This window comes from Meleagris gallopavo, chromosome 2 (genome assembly GCF_905368555.1).
Source record: "Meleagris gallopavo chromosome 2, MGAL_WU_HG_1.1, whole genome shotgun sequence".
NCBI classification, from domain to species: domain Eukaryota; kingdom Metazoa; phylum Chordata; class Aves; order Galliformes; family Phasianidae; genus Meleagris; species Meleagris gallopavo.
Window position 1 is genome coordinate 16,929,712 of NC_139405.1, and position 17,834 is coordinate 16,947,545.

At 39.9% G+C, this 17,834-nt stretch overlaps 1 protein-coding gene across 2 annotated transcripts in view; it reads left to right on the forward strand.

Annotated features, from left to right (window-relative positions):
• Positions 1 to 243: 243 nt before the first annotated feature.
• Positions 244 to 17,834, forward strand: part of WDR26 (WD repeat domain 26) — a 32,672-nt gene continuing 15,081 nt past the window's right edge. The window contains exons 1-8 of one of the 2 annotated variants that reach the window (XM_085219154.1): positions 244 to 886; positions 2,109 to 2,208; positions 2,344 to 2,400; positions 8,931 to 9,067; positions 9,679 to 9,776; positions 10,545 to 10,701; positions 12,291 to 12,347; positions 15,845 to 15,983. In XM_085219154.1, the coding sequence (XP_085075280.1) occupies positions 537 to 886; positions 2,109 to 2,208; positions 2,344 to 2,400; positions 8,931 to 9,067; positions 9,679 to 9,776; positions 10,545 to 10,701; positions 12,291 to 12,347; positions 15,845 to 15,983 (1,095 nt within the window). In that variant the 5' untranslated portion in view covers positions 244 to 536. The remainder of the gene's footprint in view (positions 887 to 2,108; positions 2,209 to 2,343; positions 2,401 to 8,930; positions 9,068 to 9,678; positions 9,777 to 10,544; positions 10,702 to 12,290; positions 12,348 to 15,844; positions 15,984 to 17,834) is intronic. The other variant, XM_085219155.1, reaches the window with a different exon arrangement.

Consider the following 17,834-nt stretch of genomic DNA (forward strand, 5'->3'; position numbering starts at 1 on the left):
TTCCTGTGACGTCCCGGCCCGGACTCCATTAGGCTGCAGCTGGGCTGAGAGAAGACAAACCCAGCGGGCAGCGAGAGGAGCAGGCCGGGCGCCCGGGGCTGCCGGGCGGGGGCTCGAGGCAGCGGCGGCCGCCATCGCCAGAGGGAGCCCCGAGCGGGCGGCGGCGCTGCCTCCGGGACCCCCGGGGGCGCAGGGCCCCGCTCCGCCTCCCCTCACCCCCGCCGCCCCCCGCCTTCCCCCCCTCCCCCCCCACCTCCTCGCCCCCCCGGCTTCCCACCACGGCCGCTCTCGGCGAGGAAACTCTGGCCTCCGCTTCCTCCTCCTCCGACTCGGACACCGGCGGAGCCTCCCCGCCCCCGCGGAAGAAAGCCCGGGCCTCCCCGGCGGCGGCGGCGGAGGGAGCAGGAGAGCCCGGGGCTTCCGCGGGCAGAACAGGCCTCACCTCGTCCCAGTCCCCCTCGCTCCCCGCCGGGCTCGCCCCCGCCGCCGCCCCGCTCCGAGGCAGCGGCAGCAGCACGAGCAGCGGCGGCAGCGCCATGCAGGCCAACGGGGCAGGAGGGGGCCAGCAACAGCAGCAGCAGCAGCCGCCGCAGGGCCCGGAGCTGGGCTGTCTGGGCGCCCAGAACGGCGAGGCCTCGGCGGGCACGGCCGCCGGCGAGCAGCTGGCCCACGCCAACGGGCTGCTGCCCTCGGCCAACAGCGGCGGCGGCAGCCCCGGCGGCCTCAGCGTCAACAACGGGGTGCCCGCCGCCGGGGGACCCGGCACGGCCGCCGCGGAGTTGGGGGGCGGCGGCGGCAGCGCCCTGAAGAAGAAGAAGCGGCTCTCGCAGTCCGACGAGGACGTGATCCGGCTGATCGGGCAGCACCTCCACGGCCTGGGCCTCAAGTAAGTGCCGGCGGGGGAAGGAGGGGAAGGCGGCCGGGCATGGGCCCTCTGCGGACCGGGGCGGTGCGGGGAGGGAGGCGAGTGCCAGGGCAGCGCCGAGGGCTGGCGAAAATGGAGCCCGAACGCGTCGTGCTCCCCGTGTCGTGCCGCTCCGCTCGGCGGGCCAGGGCGGTTCGGGAAGGGACGGCAATATGGAAGCCGGGCCGCTCGCTGATAAGGCGGATCGATAGCAACGTGTTAGCGGGGGAGAAGTTATCGGGTACGCGTAATGGAGCCCGCGGCTGGGCGTGGGGGAAGGCTTCTCGCAGATGAGCTCCAAGATTTCACTTGTCTGCTGGCAGCAACCGAACTCAGCCGAAACGGGCTGTTGTGTTCCGCGGCCGAGCCTTCGTCCCCGCCGATGGCAAAGGTGTCAGCCCCGTGTTTTGATGTAGGCTAGGAGCAAGCGCGTTGACTCTCTCTTAAAATCAGAATGGGGAAATAATTTTACACGGAAGGAAGGCGAATCCGAGAATGCAATCGCGACGTTTGCTTTGTGAGCAAGGCTCAAACCACCGCATCGTGATTCTGGAATAGGAGCCCTGCGAAGCCTTCACGTAGCTACTGCAAAACAAGTCTTCAAAACACAGTGGGCCGGGTCAATTATAAAGAACTTAGCACGCTAAATGAACTGCCCCTGACACAAGAGGCAAGTTTACAGCAAGAGACAACTCGTGACTGTTCATAGACGGCACCACAGTAAATAAGCTATTTTTAGTGTAAAGGGGGGAGGGCTGCAGGTCTGCGAGTTTGTTTATTATATTTTAAGGAGCCAGTCTTTTAATACAGGCCTGTTGTAGATGTGGATAGCTCTGTGCTCATTTATGGGAGGCAGGGAGGGGGGGGCAGGGGTTGACAGCCAGTGGCTAACAGCTGTAGTCTGTCTCTTCCTTCATGAAGGCTATCTCCTATGCAGGGCTGGCTGTTTGGTGGCTGGTAAGTCACATCCTTCATGGTACTTCAGTGAAGCTCTCAAGCTAATTGACTACTTGTTTTAGACATAGGCAGCTGTTTACACGTCTCAGACAACTGAGATAACCTTTTGGACAAGCCTCTGAATCTGGTGGTAGTCTTCTTACTTTAATAAAGTTACTTTTAAATGTGGTTAACTGTTATCGTAGCAGGCGGTATATTTGTGAGGGTGAAACTGGTCGGGTTTTTTTACACTGTATCTCTCCTGCAGCCAGACTGTTGATCTTCTCATGCAAGAGTCAGGATGTCGTTTAGAACATCCTTCTGCTACCAAATTCCGCAATCATGTCATGGAAGGAGAATGGGATAAGGTAACGTAGGGCTTCTAGGACTGTATTAACCACTGTTTAAATTTATAGTATCTATAAGAGAATTCAAAATCCACCCTCCTTATATACTTCTTTTTTGTTTTTGTTTTTTTTTTTTTCTTATGCCGATTTCTGCAGGCAGAGAACGACCTGAATGAACTTAAGGCCTTAGTGCATTCTCCGCATGCAATTGTGGTAAGAGGCACACTTGAACTCTTTCAGAGCTGTATAGTTGGGCTAGTTGAACAGCGTGATCTTTCACTATGGAGTTAGTTCTTATTTTCTTTGTCATTTAAGCAGCTTGCATGCTATCTCAAAATGTACTAACCTTTTCACTCTTTTCTAGAATGTGAGATAGGAAACACCAAAGTATTAAGCCTAGTATTTGTTTTAGTGAATATTTAAAGGTTGTTAAGTATACTTAACTGATGAAATATAGGTCCTCTAACAGACCTAAAATAGGTCTGTTTCCATGGAAATTGCCTGTGTTGAATACTGATTTCAAACTTGGAATCCTTCTCACAATTGTTGTATTTATTGGAGTTAGGTTTCTCTTAAGGAAAGAAAAATTTGGAAGTAAAGATGCAGTAATGCAAATGTAGAGTTGGCATTGTCATAGCACATCCCGGGAATATAGAGGCTGCTGTAGAACGTGAACAATACTGTTGCTTTTCCAGATGGCTTCTAAAGAGCAAATGTATTTGTATTGCTGTTTGGGATTTTATTTGGAGCTTTTTCTCTTTGGCTGGCTTTTTTCAAAGATGAACCTAGAAATAGACGTTTGCAGATCCTGTGACTTGACAATTACAATGTCTGTTGTTATGATTTCAGTTACTTTGAGGAAAGTGTTTCTTGGCTCTCTTTTTCTATTTTGGGATCAAAAATGACTACTTAGCTCTGCAGACTGCCTGTTCTGTTGCGCTTAAATGTTTATTCTAATGAAATGAAGTTAGGACAACTAGAGTCACTTAGGGAGAAAAAAGTGGCAGTGCTTTTTGAAGTGCCTGTGACTGTAAACAGTAAAGAATCAGCTGATGGCTGCTCAGCTCTACTTCTAGCTGATTCATTTGTTGTCAAGACAATTTCCTGTCCAGTGGGGGAGGGAAAGAAAGAGAACAGGAAGTGAAGTAGGAAAAACAGATGTTTAGCAAAACATAGGAGAATTTTTAAGAGAAGTTTACATTCTGCTCTATTGATCTGGCCAAAACGTGACAGTTCTTAATTAGACCAGTTGTTCAGTTTCTCTTTTTTCAGACTTGAGAAAATGAAGCTCTATTCTTCAAATACTTGAGAGCATTGCATGCAGTTCTTGATTGTCTGTAAGCGCTGGAAGTTTGAAACTATTACATGAAAATATGGATGTGATCATTTGAAGCAAATTTTCTCATGTTTCTCCCTACAGAAGTTATAAAGTTTCTTCATACTATTAAAGTGTTTCTCATCTCTAGGAGTTAACAGGTTTTAAGTGTCTGTCATTACTGTACTTTTCAGAAGAAAATAATCTGAGAGAGGAAAAGGAGAAGCTTGTCTTCTGCTCTTTTGATCATCTTTGAAAGCATGCCTCTGTTCTTTAATGTTGATGCTTAACTGCTTTAATAAAACTGGTTACAATACAGATAACTGATGTAGACTGTTACCCAAAAAAAAAAAAAGGAAATAATTTAAGTTGTTCTCCTGTGTCTAAATTTCATGTAATATAAAACAGATAACTTCTAAATATTAGATGTCTTTATTCATAGACAATGATAGTTTGCAAGGATAAGTACAATTCTCTCCATCTTCATGCCCTTCTTCCCCCATTTTTTATTTTTATGTGGGTGAGGGGTAGGAGTTAGTGCAGTCAGCAGCTGGAAACCTAGTAAAAGGCCGTTACAGGTAAGGAGAGATGCTCTGTGCTCCGTAGCTGTTCCAGACTGCAGCAAAGTGAGGGCTAATAAAGATGATAGATGTCCTGATTAAGGAGAGTGCAAACAAGATGATGCTGCAGGTAACTATTCAAAAACAGAAAATGAGATTATTTTTTTTTAGGCTTGAATTCTGATTTGTTACTCATACAATGTGACTCAATGCATGCATACAAGAATGAGGACCTAAAGTTTAGATGACACAGTATATAAAAAATTAGGATGCATATTTTGTGTGTGTGCGTTTTTGTTTTTTCCTTCTTTCTTTTCTTGTCTCTCAATATGACCTTGTTAAAATGATGGGGATATGTAACTGCTTTTGAAATGCCTGTTCAGTAAAGGGGTTATGTATGCACTTTGAAAACTCTACTCCTGTTTTAATTGCTGATTTCTTAACTGTAGATTCTACAGTTGAAAACACTGAAGATGAAATGGCTACTCTCTCCATTTATAAACTTCAGATGTGTTTTTAAAAGCTACTTGTGGATGTTGGATGGGGAGGATGTGGATGGGGAGAAGACAGTCTGCTATTTATTTCTGTTTGCATCAACATAACTGAGTGCTGTATATTAACAGTATAGCATGCGATTAGCCATGTTTACTTTTCTAGCATGTAAGATACAGCTGTCTTGAGACAAACTTCAGACTTGAGAAGAGCATAGTAATTAATTCTTTTCCTTGGGTAGCACTTAAAAAATATCAGTTCCTAGTTAGCCCAACATTTTGCTTAGTTTTGAGCTATGCAGGCATATTTTAACATCTAGCTTGGGGAACTGAATGTGGAAGAGAATCTAGATATCCTATGTCTATAGTTTTAATCTAAAATATACTTCACAGTTGTGCACTTTACTTTTTTTCCATTTACTTGAGTTTTCCCCCAAGTTCTGAAAGTATACAGCCTAGAAATACAGCATAGAAAGTTATTGACTTGTGTCAGTGACATGCTCCACCTGCCTGTGTGGCAGCTCTCTTGCACTGAGAGGTGAGCTCCATTTAAGTGACATGATTTGATACACTGGATGCCTTGTTCAATTCTGTAGGGCAGAAAATATTCAGATCTTTACATTATTAGGTCTTACGTTCAAGTTTTGGATGTTGTTAACTGTTTTTATTTATTAGTGTTGTGGTTTTACAAGACTGTCCAAGTGCTAAAGATAAAAGTCATGGAAACCAGGGGCTTAGTGCTGCAGGCCTGTAAGTAGATAGCTACTGTGTTGAGAATATGTGTTGAAACATCAGGTGATCACTTCAACATGTCTTCTGGTTACCTTTTTTCATTTCAAAGAAGAGTTGTTTCAGTATTTTGAACCATAGGCTCTTAGTACAGTAGACTTGTCGAGATATGAAGGTCAAAAATAATAGCAAAATCTAACCCAGAAATTATGTTCTTATGCATCCTGGTCTTAGACTACTGAAGATTTACTACTGTAACCTGTGATCAGAAAAATCTTATTTTCTCAACTATAGTAGGATACTTGTCCTGTCATTTTCAGTTGTTTTAACCTTTAGTTTGTGCTGGTGAATCATGCTGCATGTCAGGTTTCCTAGAACTTTAGATTCTGCAAGGGGCTTTACTGCTAAACATGAATGTTAGTAAATAAAGGCTGTAGTTTGAGTGTACGTAGTCTGGTTTTGCTTTCTTCAAACAAAACAAACAAAACCAGCAACTCTAGTTCTATTGAATGTCTGTGTTTTGCCTCAGGATGACCAGAGGCCCAGCCTGTAATTAAATAATAACCTCTAGAAAAAGAAGTAATGTACTTTATCTTCATCCTGACTGTAGAGTTGAAAGACAGGGTGAGAGGGTGCTAACTGAATGAGAACACTCAGGCTGCTATGATGAAACTGTTGTATTGAGAGTCTTTGATGTTTTTTGTAGACTGAAGAAATTTTTCTATCATTTGCTATAATCTTAAGTGGTGGTAGTGTCTGGATTGAGATTCTTCAACAGTAAAAAAAAAAAAAGTAATGATGTTGAATTTCCATTACAAACACTGAAATGATAACAACAAATTCCAGGCGCTTCTATTATATTCTATGTGGTGTAACTCAAATTATAGTAATTTTCATTTCTGTTTTTCATAAGGCAGCTAAAGAATATGGAAAATGAGTAAGTTGTACTTGTGAGTGCACTGCATCTGGTCAGTTTTAGATTCATTGAGTTAAATGGTGGGATTTCTGCTTTTGAGCTGCAGTTGTCAATGTTCCAAACAGTTCTCTTTTCTTCACAGAAGCGATTGTTTAGGCTCTAGAAAAGTTGTTGTGCTCAAAGTGGTCTTATCTACCCTGAGAAGATTGTATTGGAAGTAATTAGCTGTTGTAGGGCATATGAAAGTAGCTGAGAGAAAGGGAAGACAAAACTCAGTTATTCAGTGAAATGTTTGTCAGGCAAGAGACGAGTTGCACAAAAATAAATAGTGGGAAGGAATGTTTTGATATATATATACACACACAGGAGAAAAAAAAAAAAAGATACTTGGAAGGATGATGTCACTGGAATCCTTCTGCCTTGAGGAGAATGTATTCATGGTATTGTTTGAGTATGCAGTAGGGTAAGTTTTGGAGCGTTTAATAGCGTAGATATAATAGTTTTCCTATTAACACTTCAGTCTCTGCCTTTATGCTGTCAATATTTTACAATGTGAAGCCGTTTATCTTTTATTCTGATTTTCCATTATTTTAGCAATAGCAGAAGTCTATGGTATACATTGTTCTGAATGTTTTGTATTCCCAATACGCAAAATGTGCACCTGGCACTGATGACCCTTCTTGGGAATTGTATTTTCTAAACCAAAACTGAAATTACACTTCTGTGGATGACTTGACAACAGTATTCTGGATGGTAATGTTCCTGTAATGGTTTCATGGTGCTGTTGAAATTGGCACTGCAAAAACTGGTTTTTAGGGATTTTGTGTGTCTGTATAAAATGTGTTGTTTTTCCTCTGAAGAAATGAAATTAACATGTTACTCTCTAAAAGTAGAGAAGAAAAGAGTAATTAAATACTCTTATTACACTTAATAAGAGTATTTTATTACATTTAAGAGAGTGATAACAAGAAATGAATAAATATTACATGCAGTGACCTAGAGAGGAAGAGTTGAAGGAATTATAGTTTTTGTTATAAACTGGAAACATCAGACTTTTTACTTGTCAGTGATCATCAGTGTGAGGTGACAAAGACGAGTGGAAAAAAAAAAAATGGTATGTGACTAGTAGCCAAGCTCCTGTGTGCCTCCTTCTGAGCATGTGTGCAGCTGGGAGAGGAAACTCCTAACCCTCCTGCTGCTGCTGAGTAAGCAAACAGCATGAGGCCTGCTGGCCTAGTGTATGGGAGCAACCACTGGGGTTGGGTTTTGGCTTTTGTTCTTGTTGGTTGGTTCTCTACATATCACCCTAACACAAAAAGAAACTGTTGTACCTGGAGGAAAAAGACAACTGTACAGTGATGCTCTATTTTCATATTTTGTTCTAATGATTCCAAATCCAAACAAACTGAAGAGCTCTATAGAAGATGTAATACAGGCATGCCCTTCGCATACAGGACAGTAGATAGTTGAGGCTTCACGAAGCTTTATGATAATGATATAGCACTGTATATGGAAATGTTATTCTTTTGCAGAACTGAAAGTCTCTGGAAGTTAAAACTGCTTTGTTTTCTAGATAAGATTTTACAGATTTGAAACCTTAAACTTCAGCATAAGCTTTAATAGGATAGAGATATTTTAAACTTCCCAATTATCCCTTTCCTTAAGGAGGCCAGCAGTCCGTCTGAAACTAACAAGTAAACATTGACCAAATATGTGCATGAAAATAGTGAGGTGGTGCTCGAGATCTGACAAAGCAAAGGAAACTGGTGGTTGAATTTGTGGTGTATTCCTTAGAAAAGCAAATATGATTTGCTACACGTGATTTTTATTTTGTTTTTCACTGATATGTGTAGGAATGTAAGTTTTCCTCTTTAACCTGATGACTGGAGACCTCTTATCCCTCTGATAAGTGCTGGCAGTAACAAAGATGTGCAAACACTGAATAGTTTTGTCCAGAATTGGTCAAACTGTCTAAGAATTTGGTATAACTGTAAGTTTCTAAAGAAATGCCTGCTGTTTTTTAACTCCACATGCTTTACTTGTTAGAGTAGTAGGGTTAATTGTTTACTTAAAAACAAAACAGCAAAAAAACACCTGGAGAAGGTGAAAGGAAAATGATGAAAGAACAAGAAGTAAAAAGTGACTCCTTAATTTATTTATTTTTATCTTGTGCTCTTGAAAATTGATCAAACACCCAAGGAAAACAACTGAATGTGGTGGTGCTACAAAACAAGACCTCAGGCAGTGTCAGTTTTTTTTATAGCCATATGTTACACAGCTATGCAAACAATCCATGTCAGCTCCTTTGTAAGCAGGATGAGAACTTGTCAAGTTGGCTTCTTGTGTTCTGTGCTGTCATGTGGTCTGTAGTATGTGATTAGCTGCTTTTGGGCTTTTTTCTTGAGCTTTTCTTTTTTCTTGGGCTTTTAAGATTGGGAAGCCTCTCTAATTCAGGGTTGGAAGAACAGTGACTGAAAAGAATGTGAATATGAAATGGAGGCAAGTTGAAGGGGGGATCTGAGAAAGGAGGTAGGAGGATGCCTACATCAATAACTTAATTGCGGCAGTGTTGTTGAAAATCCAGCAAAAAGAAATTGAGTGATGAAACATTAGATGTAGCTGTGTTTCTGAAGGGCATAGTAGAATGGTTTCTACTGTTCTGTTTAGGCTCAAACGTTTTCTGAAACTTCAGTCAACCTTTTTCCCCTGACTGCTGCTTTCTGTCATGTCAGAGGATGAAGTTTTTGCTGCTGCAGCAGAAGTACCTGGAGTACCTGGAGGATGGCAAGGTCCTGGAGGCACTTCAAGTTCTACGCTGTGAACTGACGCCTCTGAAATATAATACAGAGCGCATCCATGTCCTCAGTGGGTAAGTGCTTGGACTTTGAGAGGGCTTTTTGAAGAAATACTGTAGCTTTTATGGTAGCTTGTACTGACTTTGTAAGCTGAAACTGCATTAAAGCTATTATTCTTTTGATAAATAATCTGTAGTGAGATGCACTGTCTAAAGCGGTGAGTAAAGGAAAAGCATTCAGTAGATAATGTTATATTTTTAGATGCATGCGAGTAACTTGATATGATTTTTGTACTGGAACCCAAGCAAATACATATGCATGTATGCTCATTTGATCTTGAGAATTATTGCTCTGTTATCTTACAACTAAAAAAAATATGCTTAAGTTGGTGAATTTAGTCTAGATTGTTCTTAGATGAAAATAAGGTATTTTTACCTTTCTGAAAACACCCCTCTTGGGGTTCTCTTTATTTTCATATCTATTGACAATCTGTAGGTGTCTGTTCTGAAATATGTCTGTATTCTTTGCCTTTGTTCCTATCAGTCTAAGCTTAAGTAACTTGCTTCCAGATCATATATTCTGAAATTAACAATGTTATATATCATGCTTAAAAGTGGAAAGAATGATGCCAGAAAGAGGTCTGTTGGCGTGTGTGTTTTGTTTTTTTGTTTGTTTTTTTAAACAGGTATCTGATGTGTAGCCATGCAGAAGACCTGCGTGCAAAAGCAGAGTGGGAAGGGAAAGGAACAGCTTCCAGATCTAAGCTTTTGGACAAACTCCAGAGTAAGATGTTTGAATGTTTAGAGTTTATTTCCACTTCTGTAGATCAAATGCATATTACATAGTCATATATCCCAGGAAATTCATTCTAACTGCATTTACCAGTTGTTGGTTTTCTTGTAGTTCTTAATGTGCATCTGGGTTTTGCTCTTTTATAGCTAATCTTTAGCTCTCATTACTTAGTTCTGTTGCATGCATTAATAATGTAATTTAGTGATTAATTCCTCCATTGGGTCAGGGGAAGGTTTGATTTGTAAGTGCCAGCTATAGTGAGAGGTTGAAACTGTCCTAGAACCACTGTGAATACCAGCAGTAGTTAATAGTGATCTCAAACTGTGCTGTGGATTTCAGTTTCTCCTCTGGTTTCTTGTGGCTTGTGTAACACCGTGGATTTTTGCAGCTCTGATACGTTCTATTCTTCATTTTGGTAGTCTTAGTTGAGAATTTCTCAGATGAGCCCAAGTGATGCTGCTTTATAATCTGACAGATTTTGTTAAGTACTGGGTTGTGAGTGAGCTTGTGTAAATGATGTTTGCTTGCCAAGATGGCATATACTATAGCTGTAAATATCTTGCATACAGCTCTGTTTTCCAGAGACTCATGCTTGCCATGTCTACAGGTATACATCTGGAATTACAAGCTGTGTGCACTCTTTTTTGGCAGCTTTATGCTTTATTCACTGAAGTCTCTTCCAAAAACACTCAAATCAACAAATGCTTTTACTTCTAACTTGGTTCTGATATATGTATTTTTCAACAATTTTTTTAATAGCGTACCTACCCCCATCAGTGATGCTTCCTCCAAGGCGTTTACAGAACCTGCTACGTCAGGCTGTGGAACTACAACGGGACCGGTGCCTATATCATAATACCAAACTAGACAGTAATCTAGATTCCGTCTCGCTGCTTATAGATCACGTTTGTAGTAGGTAAGAAGCCCTTTCTACTTGTAAGATGGATGGCAGTATCTTGTCTGTGTTTCTTAAAATAATTTAATTGTGCCTACTGTTTTCAGGATTGTGAAAATGATTCTAATGTGTTTAACAGTTCTGGGGAAAGACGGGTCTTATAAATTGAATGGTAAGAGGTGGAACTTAGTACATATATACATTGTGTGTATGAAAGGCTTTGGTAGCTGGATATGAGGCAATGGAGCCATACTGAAACTTTAAAATTGTAATTGGGTGGATGTGAGTAGGATATGTTATTATGCCAAGCCTTAGCTACTTGTTGCTCCATAACTTTGGGCAGCCATTCTGTTTATTAGTCAATACGTGACTGCCACGTTTTAACTAGGCTATCACTAGTCCGTTAATTAGACTCTGCCTTCAAGCTTACTGGGATGCAAAAAGCCTGCTGAAGCACACTAAATAAAGTCAACTTCTAGCTTTTAATGGTAAACGATAAGGTGCTTCTAAAACTTATGGGTTAGGGAGCTGAAACATGCAGTATACATTTGTTTAATATCTAATATGAATAAAAAAAGTTTGGGAAAATAGTTCTTAATAAGGTAGTAAAAACTGAGAATCTCTTCTATGTGCATATTGGTGCTGCTTCTGAATCTTTAAAATGCCATACTCCAGACAGAAGCAGGAGGATCTTGGTGTGGTGTATTTTAATTTATTTTAACAAATGCCTAATTTGAATGGCTTTCTTTATACACTGAAAACTTGACCAAGGATCTAAAAATTTAGTGTAGTTTTTTTTTAGAAAACTGCTGTGATACAGTAATATAGGAATGAGGGCTAGAACACCTACAAAATGCAGCCTATGGACAGTATCTTTCTATGTTTTTCCTTTTCCATTTCTTTTCTTTCATGTAGTGGGCTAAAACTTGGGCTCACATGAGACTTTCTTTGTGTCAAGGTTAGTTCATCTGAAAAGTTAAGTACTATCTGATGAACTTGCTTTTAGAGATTTTTATGAACTCAGCTGCTTTGAATGCTTAGAATCTGTTTTGAAAGATACAGACTTTCATAGTACTTGCTTGTAACCATCTTAAGGTTTTAAAATTAATATAACTGGTACTTTATTCAAGTAAGTGTTTTTAAACTGTTGTTACACTTTCAGTCTGCTGCATCACCTTGTTCTAGTAGTTTCTCACATGCATGGACTTTTGAATGTTGCTCATTTTAAGAGCTATTGGAAATTATCAGAGAAAGGAATTGTGGCTTTCCCTACTTCAGAAGTGAGTCTTAAACTAGCAGAGTGGTTTAGTCTTTCCACAAGCCCATAAATAACAGTAGATCTTCTGTAGAAGAGTTCAGTGTGTTTAATCAAACCTTAAAGAGCTTAAAGTCAACTGTAAAGAGCATGAAAGTGGACTAGATAGAACTAGATACCACGTAATAAATGTGGACTCCAATTCCACTGATCTGAATCTACTTGCTGACATGAAAGTTTGGCCAAAATAATATTAAAAAAAAAAGAAAGAAAAAAAGAAAAAAGCAACAGAAGCTCTTCAAAATAAAGGCTTCCTTCTGTCCTCAACTCAACCTGTTGTAACTACCTATTGCAGGGGTCTGAGATCAGTATGTGATACGCTGTACATGCTGCAATGCTTGGGCATAATGAGGTGAGTTAAAGACAGTGGAAGCCAAAATTTGATTAAACTGACAGACGCAACAGTAGTCTGTTTAGACCACTTAAGTACTGTAACAGCTAAATAATGAAACACTGACAACTTTACTTTTTTAGTTGGAACTAATGTTTTGGACTTCTGGCAATACTTTAAGTAAGCATGCTTAAAAGTGCACTAATGGGTAGAATGTTCGACTAAATAACTTCATAAGAGCAGGTGGTAAGAGAGAGGAAACTGCTGAGAGTGAAGGTGATACATGGAGTCTTACTGTGCATTCTGTTTTGATAATAGATGCTCTTGGAGGGGGGTGATCACTTCCGTGCGTGGGTCACTCTGGAAGTAATGCCTTCTGTTTATTTACAACAGACACAAAGAGCACAGTAACGCTATTTGATAGAGCGAATTCTCAGCTACAAAATGCTATTTGTCAACGCAGTCACCTCCATGAGCTATGCATTTTTGCCAGTGTTAAACAAGAGCCTGCATGCTGCACTCGTTGAAGTCTGGCTGCCTAAAACATGGCTTGTCTTTCACATTGCTATTACTACTGCTGAAATGCACTGTGCACCACCTCACCATGCTGTTATTCACTGTTTGGTCTCCATAAATGCTCAGCAAGCATTGATGAATGTCAGTGGGCTTGGTTTTTTCTGCATGGAGGAAATCAGTCATACTCCTTTGCTCCATACGCACTTCCGTGTCAGATGCCATTGTGTCAGAGTGTCCCTCTGCTGCCATCTGTTGCACAGCAACAAAATGTAATGGAATATGGGTGGGAAGGTTCCACTTCTACTGCCATACCACCATCACCTGCCTCTGATGTCATGAGCCAACATAATAAAATAGGAGGCATTACTTTTGGAGCAGCTCTTGTGTTTACGTGTCTGAATTTTTACTTATTTACTTATTTTTACCTGGAAAGCCTTTAGATGGCTTTTGTTTTCCCCTAGAATTTTCTAGGTTTCATGTAAATACATTTAAGTCTGAATTCACAGTGAAACCCAAGAGAAATGAATGCTGTTGCATTTCTGCATGCTTCTACTAGGCTAATGCAGTATTTTTAAAAAAGAACTCCTGTAGAAACTGAAGAATAAATCTTTCATTCTACATACAGTGAAAAGTAGCTGTTAGTAGTAGTTAGATTTAGGATTCTGTACATGCAACAGTAGATAACTTTATTAGATACTTTATTTCAATATGTGAACAACATGACTCAAGTATGTTGCGCTGAACAGAGCAACTTGTAAGGAAACAAAAAGCAAAACAGTTTGAGTTAAAATAGCATCTCATTGTGTGGACAAGAAACTGTTGAATAACTGCAGCATTATTTAATGTATCGCTTGTCTGTGAAGTAAGTCTTGCTGGGTTCTGTTTCATTTGGTGGACTTTTGAGAGAGCTCTGATCTAACTGAATTGTGGATAGCATACTTCAACGTTGGATGTGTCTGCAGCAGTGATCTCAGCTGTGCTTGTTAACTTTTTTTTTTTTTAGTAACCTCAAGACTTCATTTCTGTGGAAATGGTGTACTCCAGCACTATGCTGCTGCTTCTTCATGTCTTTAAGAAAAGCACCCAGGGTTTTAATTTTGTAAAAACAGCGCTTGTATTTTTAGTAGAGTGTTTCTTCTAGTGGCATATGCTGAAATAGATGCCTTGGGATGCAGTATGCCCTTTTTACTTTGTATGAATTACGGATGAAGAATCTTTAACTTTCAAGAAGGAACTGCTGCTCTGAGGAGAAATATTAATTTACTACAACACGGCTAAATAATAATGAAGCCTAGCTCTTGCTGTAGGTGCAGGTATCTGTGTAAGGACTTGTCTACCTCCCTTTAGGCTTCAATAAAGCAAAGTCATCTTTCATGGGTGGAGCTTTTAACCTTGGACTCAGGGCTGTTCCAGTGGCAATTAGACAACTCCTGGTCAGTTTAAGGCAGAATAATGCAGAATAGACTTGTATGTCTAGTCACTTCTAATAGGCTAACACCAAGGGAAGGTGGGTGCAGGTATGTGTATATACAATGTGGTTATCCTCCCCTATCATAAAACAGGAAATGAGGGGACGGGTGGTGGTTAAGTGTTGCTCAATGGTCTTTAAACACAGACCAGGATGCATCTTCTAATAGAAGGAAATGAACTGAGAGTATGCAGTCATTCTATTAAACAGAAAATTGTGGTTAAAAAGGAGTTTTTCAGGGTGTCTGCCAGCCTGGCTACCACCAACTGTATATTAAAATACAGATGTAAGGAAGTAACCCTTCTTAGGCCAGCTTTTTCTTCTAATGAGTGCAGCTGTGCATTCACATAGGATATTGTTTTTAGAGTAGTAACTTCATATGCCTTTAGAGCTGTGTTGCCCTGTTGTGCTGGGCACCATAAAAACTCACTAAAAGATTAACACTCTCCAGGATATCTGTAGTTCAGGAATAAGTGTTAATGGTTAGGTGTTAACTTTTAGTGCATCCAAACACTGAACTTCATAACTGCTGTATTACTTACATAAGCAGTCATCTACTCTAAAAGTCTGTGTTTACTTTAGACTAGCTCCCAGTTTCTCATGTAATGGGCAAGCAGTGGATGAAACAGAATGTGACTCCTGATCTTAATATTTTGACTGTTAGGATGTAACTAGAAGATTAAATATTAGCTTTAGGGAAATGCTTGATTCTTTTAGTAGTTTATCATGTAATATTTAGTTTGATAAGCATTTAATGCATTACGAAATAGTGTGGCTTTGATCAGGGGAAGCCCGTTTGGGTTGAACACTTAAAGCGTTATTAACATGGTGAGGATGGTGAGGCCCTGGTACAGGCTGCCTAGAGAAGCTGTAGGTATTCAAAGCCAGGTTAGATGGGACTTTGGACAGCTTGGTCTGCAACCCTACCCATGGCAGGGGATTGGAACTGGATGAACTTCAGAGTTCTTCTCAAAACAAGCCATTCTATGATTCTGTTGTGTTATGCTTAAAGTTGTATGTGGTACTCTACAAGGAAAATGTAAAATAAAAAAAAATGAAAAACGTACTACGCAATGAAGAAAACCCACAACTTGCTGCAAGCTCATGTTCAAGAAAGACTATTCTTTTATTCAACTTCTAAGAATTATTTTTAAGTATCTTGCATGGTTTGGCTATTAAATACATTAAAAGATTTTGCATGTTAATAAAATTCTTCGTGCATGATTCAATGAGACTGACTCTAGTATTTTCTATGTATCACAGAAGTGTACAGTAAAAAAGCTGTTCCTGTCCTAATGAGGTTAGGTTTATTCCAGGTTATATGAAGCATAATGAATTATGTGAGGGTAATAAGACTATCTCTACAGTTAGTTAAGATTACTTGATACTCTGAGTTTTTTTCAGACTTGTCTGGCACTTAAATACATTCTTAATTTTTATTAGACTGGTTGGGTCTTGTTTTTGTATATCTTACTGCTTTCTTTTTTGTTGTTTGTTGTTTTTGCTTAATGCATCCCTTTCTTTTTTTCCCTAGGAAACAGTTCCCTTGCTATACACAGCAGATACTAACGGAGCACTGTAATGAAGTGTGGTTCTGTAAATTTTCCAATGATGGCACTAAACTAGCAACAGGATCCAAGGATACAACTGTTATTATATGGCAGGTTGATCCAGTAAGTGTGCAACATATGTTAAAATGTGTGAGATTTTTTTCCCTTATATATCCACTTTTTTGCTGGAATGGTTTCATTTTATTTTATTTTTTTCCTAAGACAGGTGTGTACTGTAGCCCACAGAGTAGGGTATTTGTCTAGGATGTAAAAAACTGAAGATCACAGTCAGTTTGAGTTAGTGAAGACACCTGAATACCCAATGCCTGTAGGGCCTGAAATGTTGGCTGCTAGAATGGGAACTCCCTGTGCCCCCTAACCAGCACTGCTGAGTAGAGCCTGCTAGTGCCCTCCAGGGGTCCTTCTTAGCTTGAAAGCTTTGAGAAACATTGGATGAAAGCAGAAGGAGCATGGTGGTGTTAAGAGATAATCACTTTCCTCTAAGTGACTTGCTAATATATGTGATTAAATCTCTTAAATTAACCTGTGGCTACGCTTGAGTTTAAAGAAGTCTGTCCATCTCACATTACTTCTGAGTAATAAAATGGTGTATGCTTAAAGTTGCATCATTATATCACTTCTCATTAGTTTCTATTTTGTCTTGGTTTGAGCTGACAATTTAAACGCTTGGCAGAATCCACTCATGTGGGAGACTGTACCCAGCCATTACCGTACAGGCCACGTTTTTAGTTTGTACCAAATGTGAGCCACCCTTCCTCTTATATCAAATATACAACAGATACAAGATTTGTATTTCCTACCTGTATCTATTCTTACCTAAATAAAAAGTTCAAGTGAATCTATGACTACTGTCTTCTAGAAATAGGATGAAAGTATGACCCTATCTTTCATAACTGAAGGCTGTCAATAAACTTTAATATATGCAACAAGTAGCTGGAGTTGTTAATGCTTGTAAAACACTATCAGAAATAAGATTCCTACAGGTCTTAACAACACGTTTGCAGAGTGTTAAGCTAAGCAGATGATCAAAGGTTTTTATGGTCCTATACAAACTTCAGTAGGATTTGAGAGCTGAATTTGATCCTTTTCTACAATCTCACATTTAGTTAAGAAACTGTATAGTTTTAGTCCTTTTTGATGTTCAGATAATGGGAGAACTTACAACCTTTTGATTGTGTATAATTATATACATCTTATATTAGCAATTAGCAAACTTTCAGGTGTAGAACTGTTGTTTGGCTTTAGTCGTGTTACTGGATCCAATGTGCTCTGAGCTGAGAGATCTATAGTAACATAATCTGACTTCTGTGCTTAATGTGATTTTTGAATTAAAAAAAAAAATCAACAGCAATTCCAATTAAATTGAGGATCAAATGGCTTTGCTGTTGATTTGTTACTTGACTTTGTGGTTGACAACTTTTAATTCACAACATTCTGATGGTACATTTCATAGTGAATTGCTACCTAACCAAATAAACACATTGTGTTTTAGGTTATCTTAACACTTTGGTTTGTGGGTTGTTATGGGAACAAAATCTCCAGTAAAGAGTAGAAAAGCTGTGTAGAGTTCTGTTTTCTGTATTTGAGTGCAGGCGGGGGGGAGGGAAACCTCTTAAAACACTTCAAGAAGGTAGACTTCTAAATTACATGAAGCTACGTAACTCTGATTTCAAATTTGCCAGAGCATACTTTTCACATTTCCTGCAGCAGCTGACAATGTCTTTTGAGTAATAAATTTAATCAGATTCTCAAGCCTTTAGGTAAATAAATTTATTCTAATCTGCCTGTATAAGCTGTAAAGAAACAACCATCCAATTCTGGGCCAATGATGGGGGCACACTGTTCTAAACGTGTTTCTTTTCCATACTAATGTATTACTTCCTTTTAAGACCCATCTATTTGTCATCTAATCTGTTTTAACTTCTGTTTTCATTTTCATTTGCTCATTTTGCT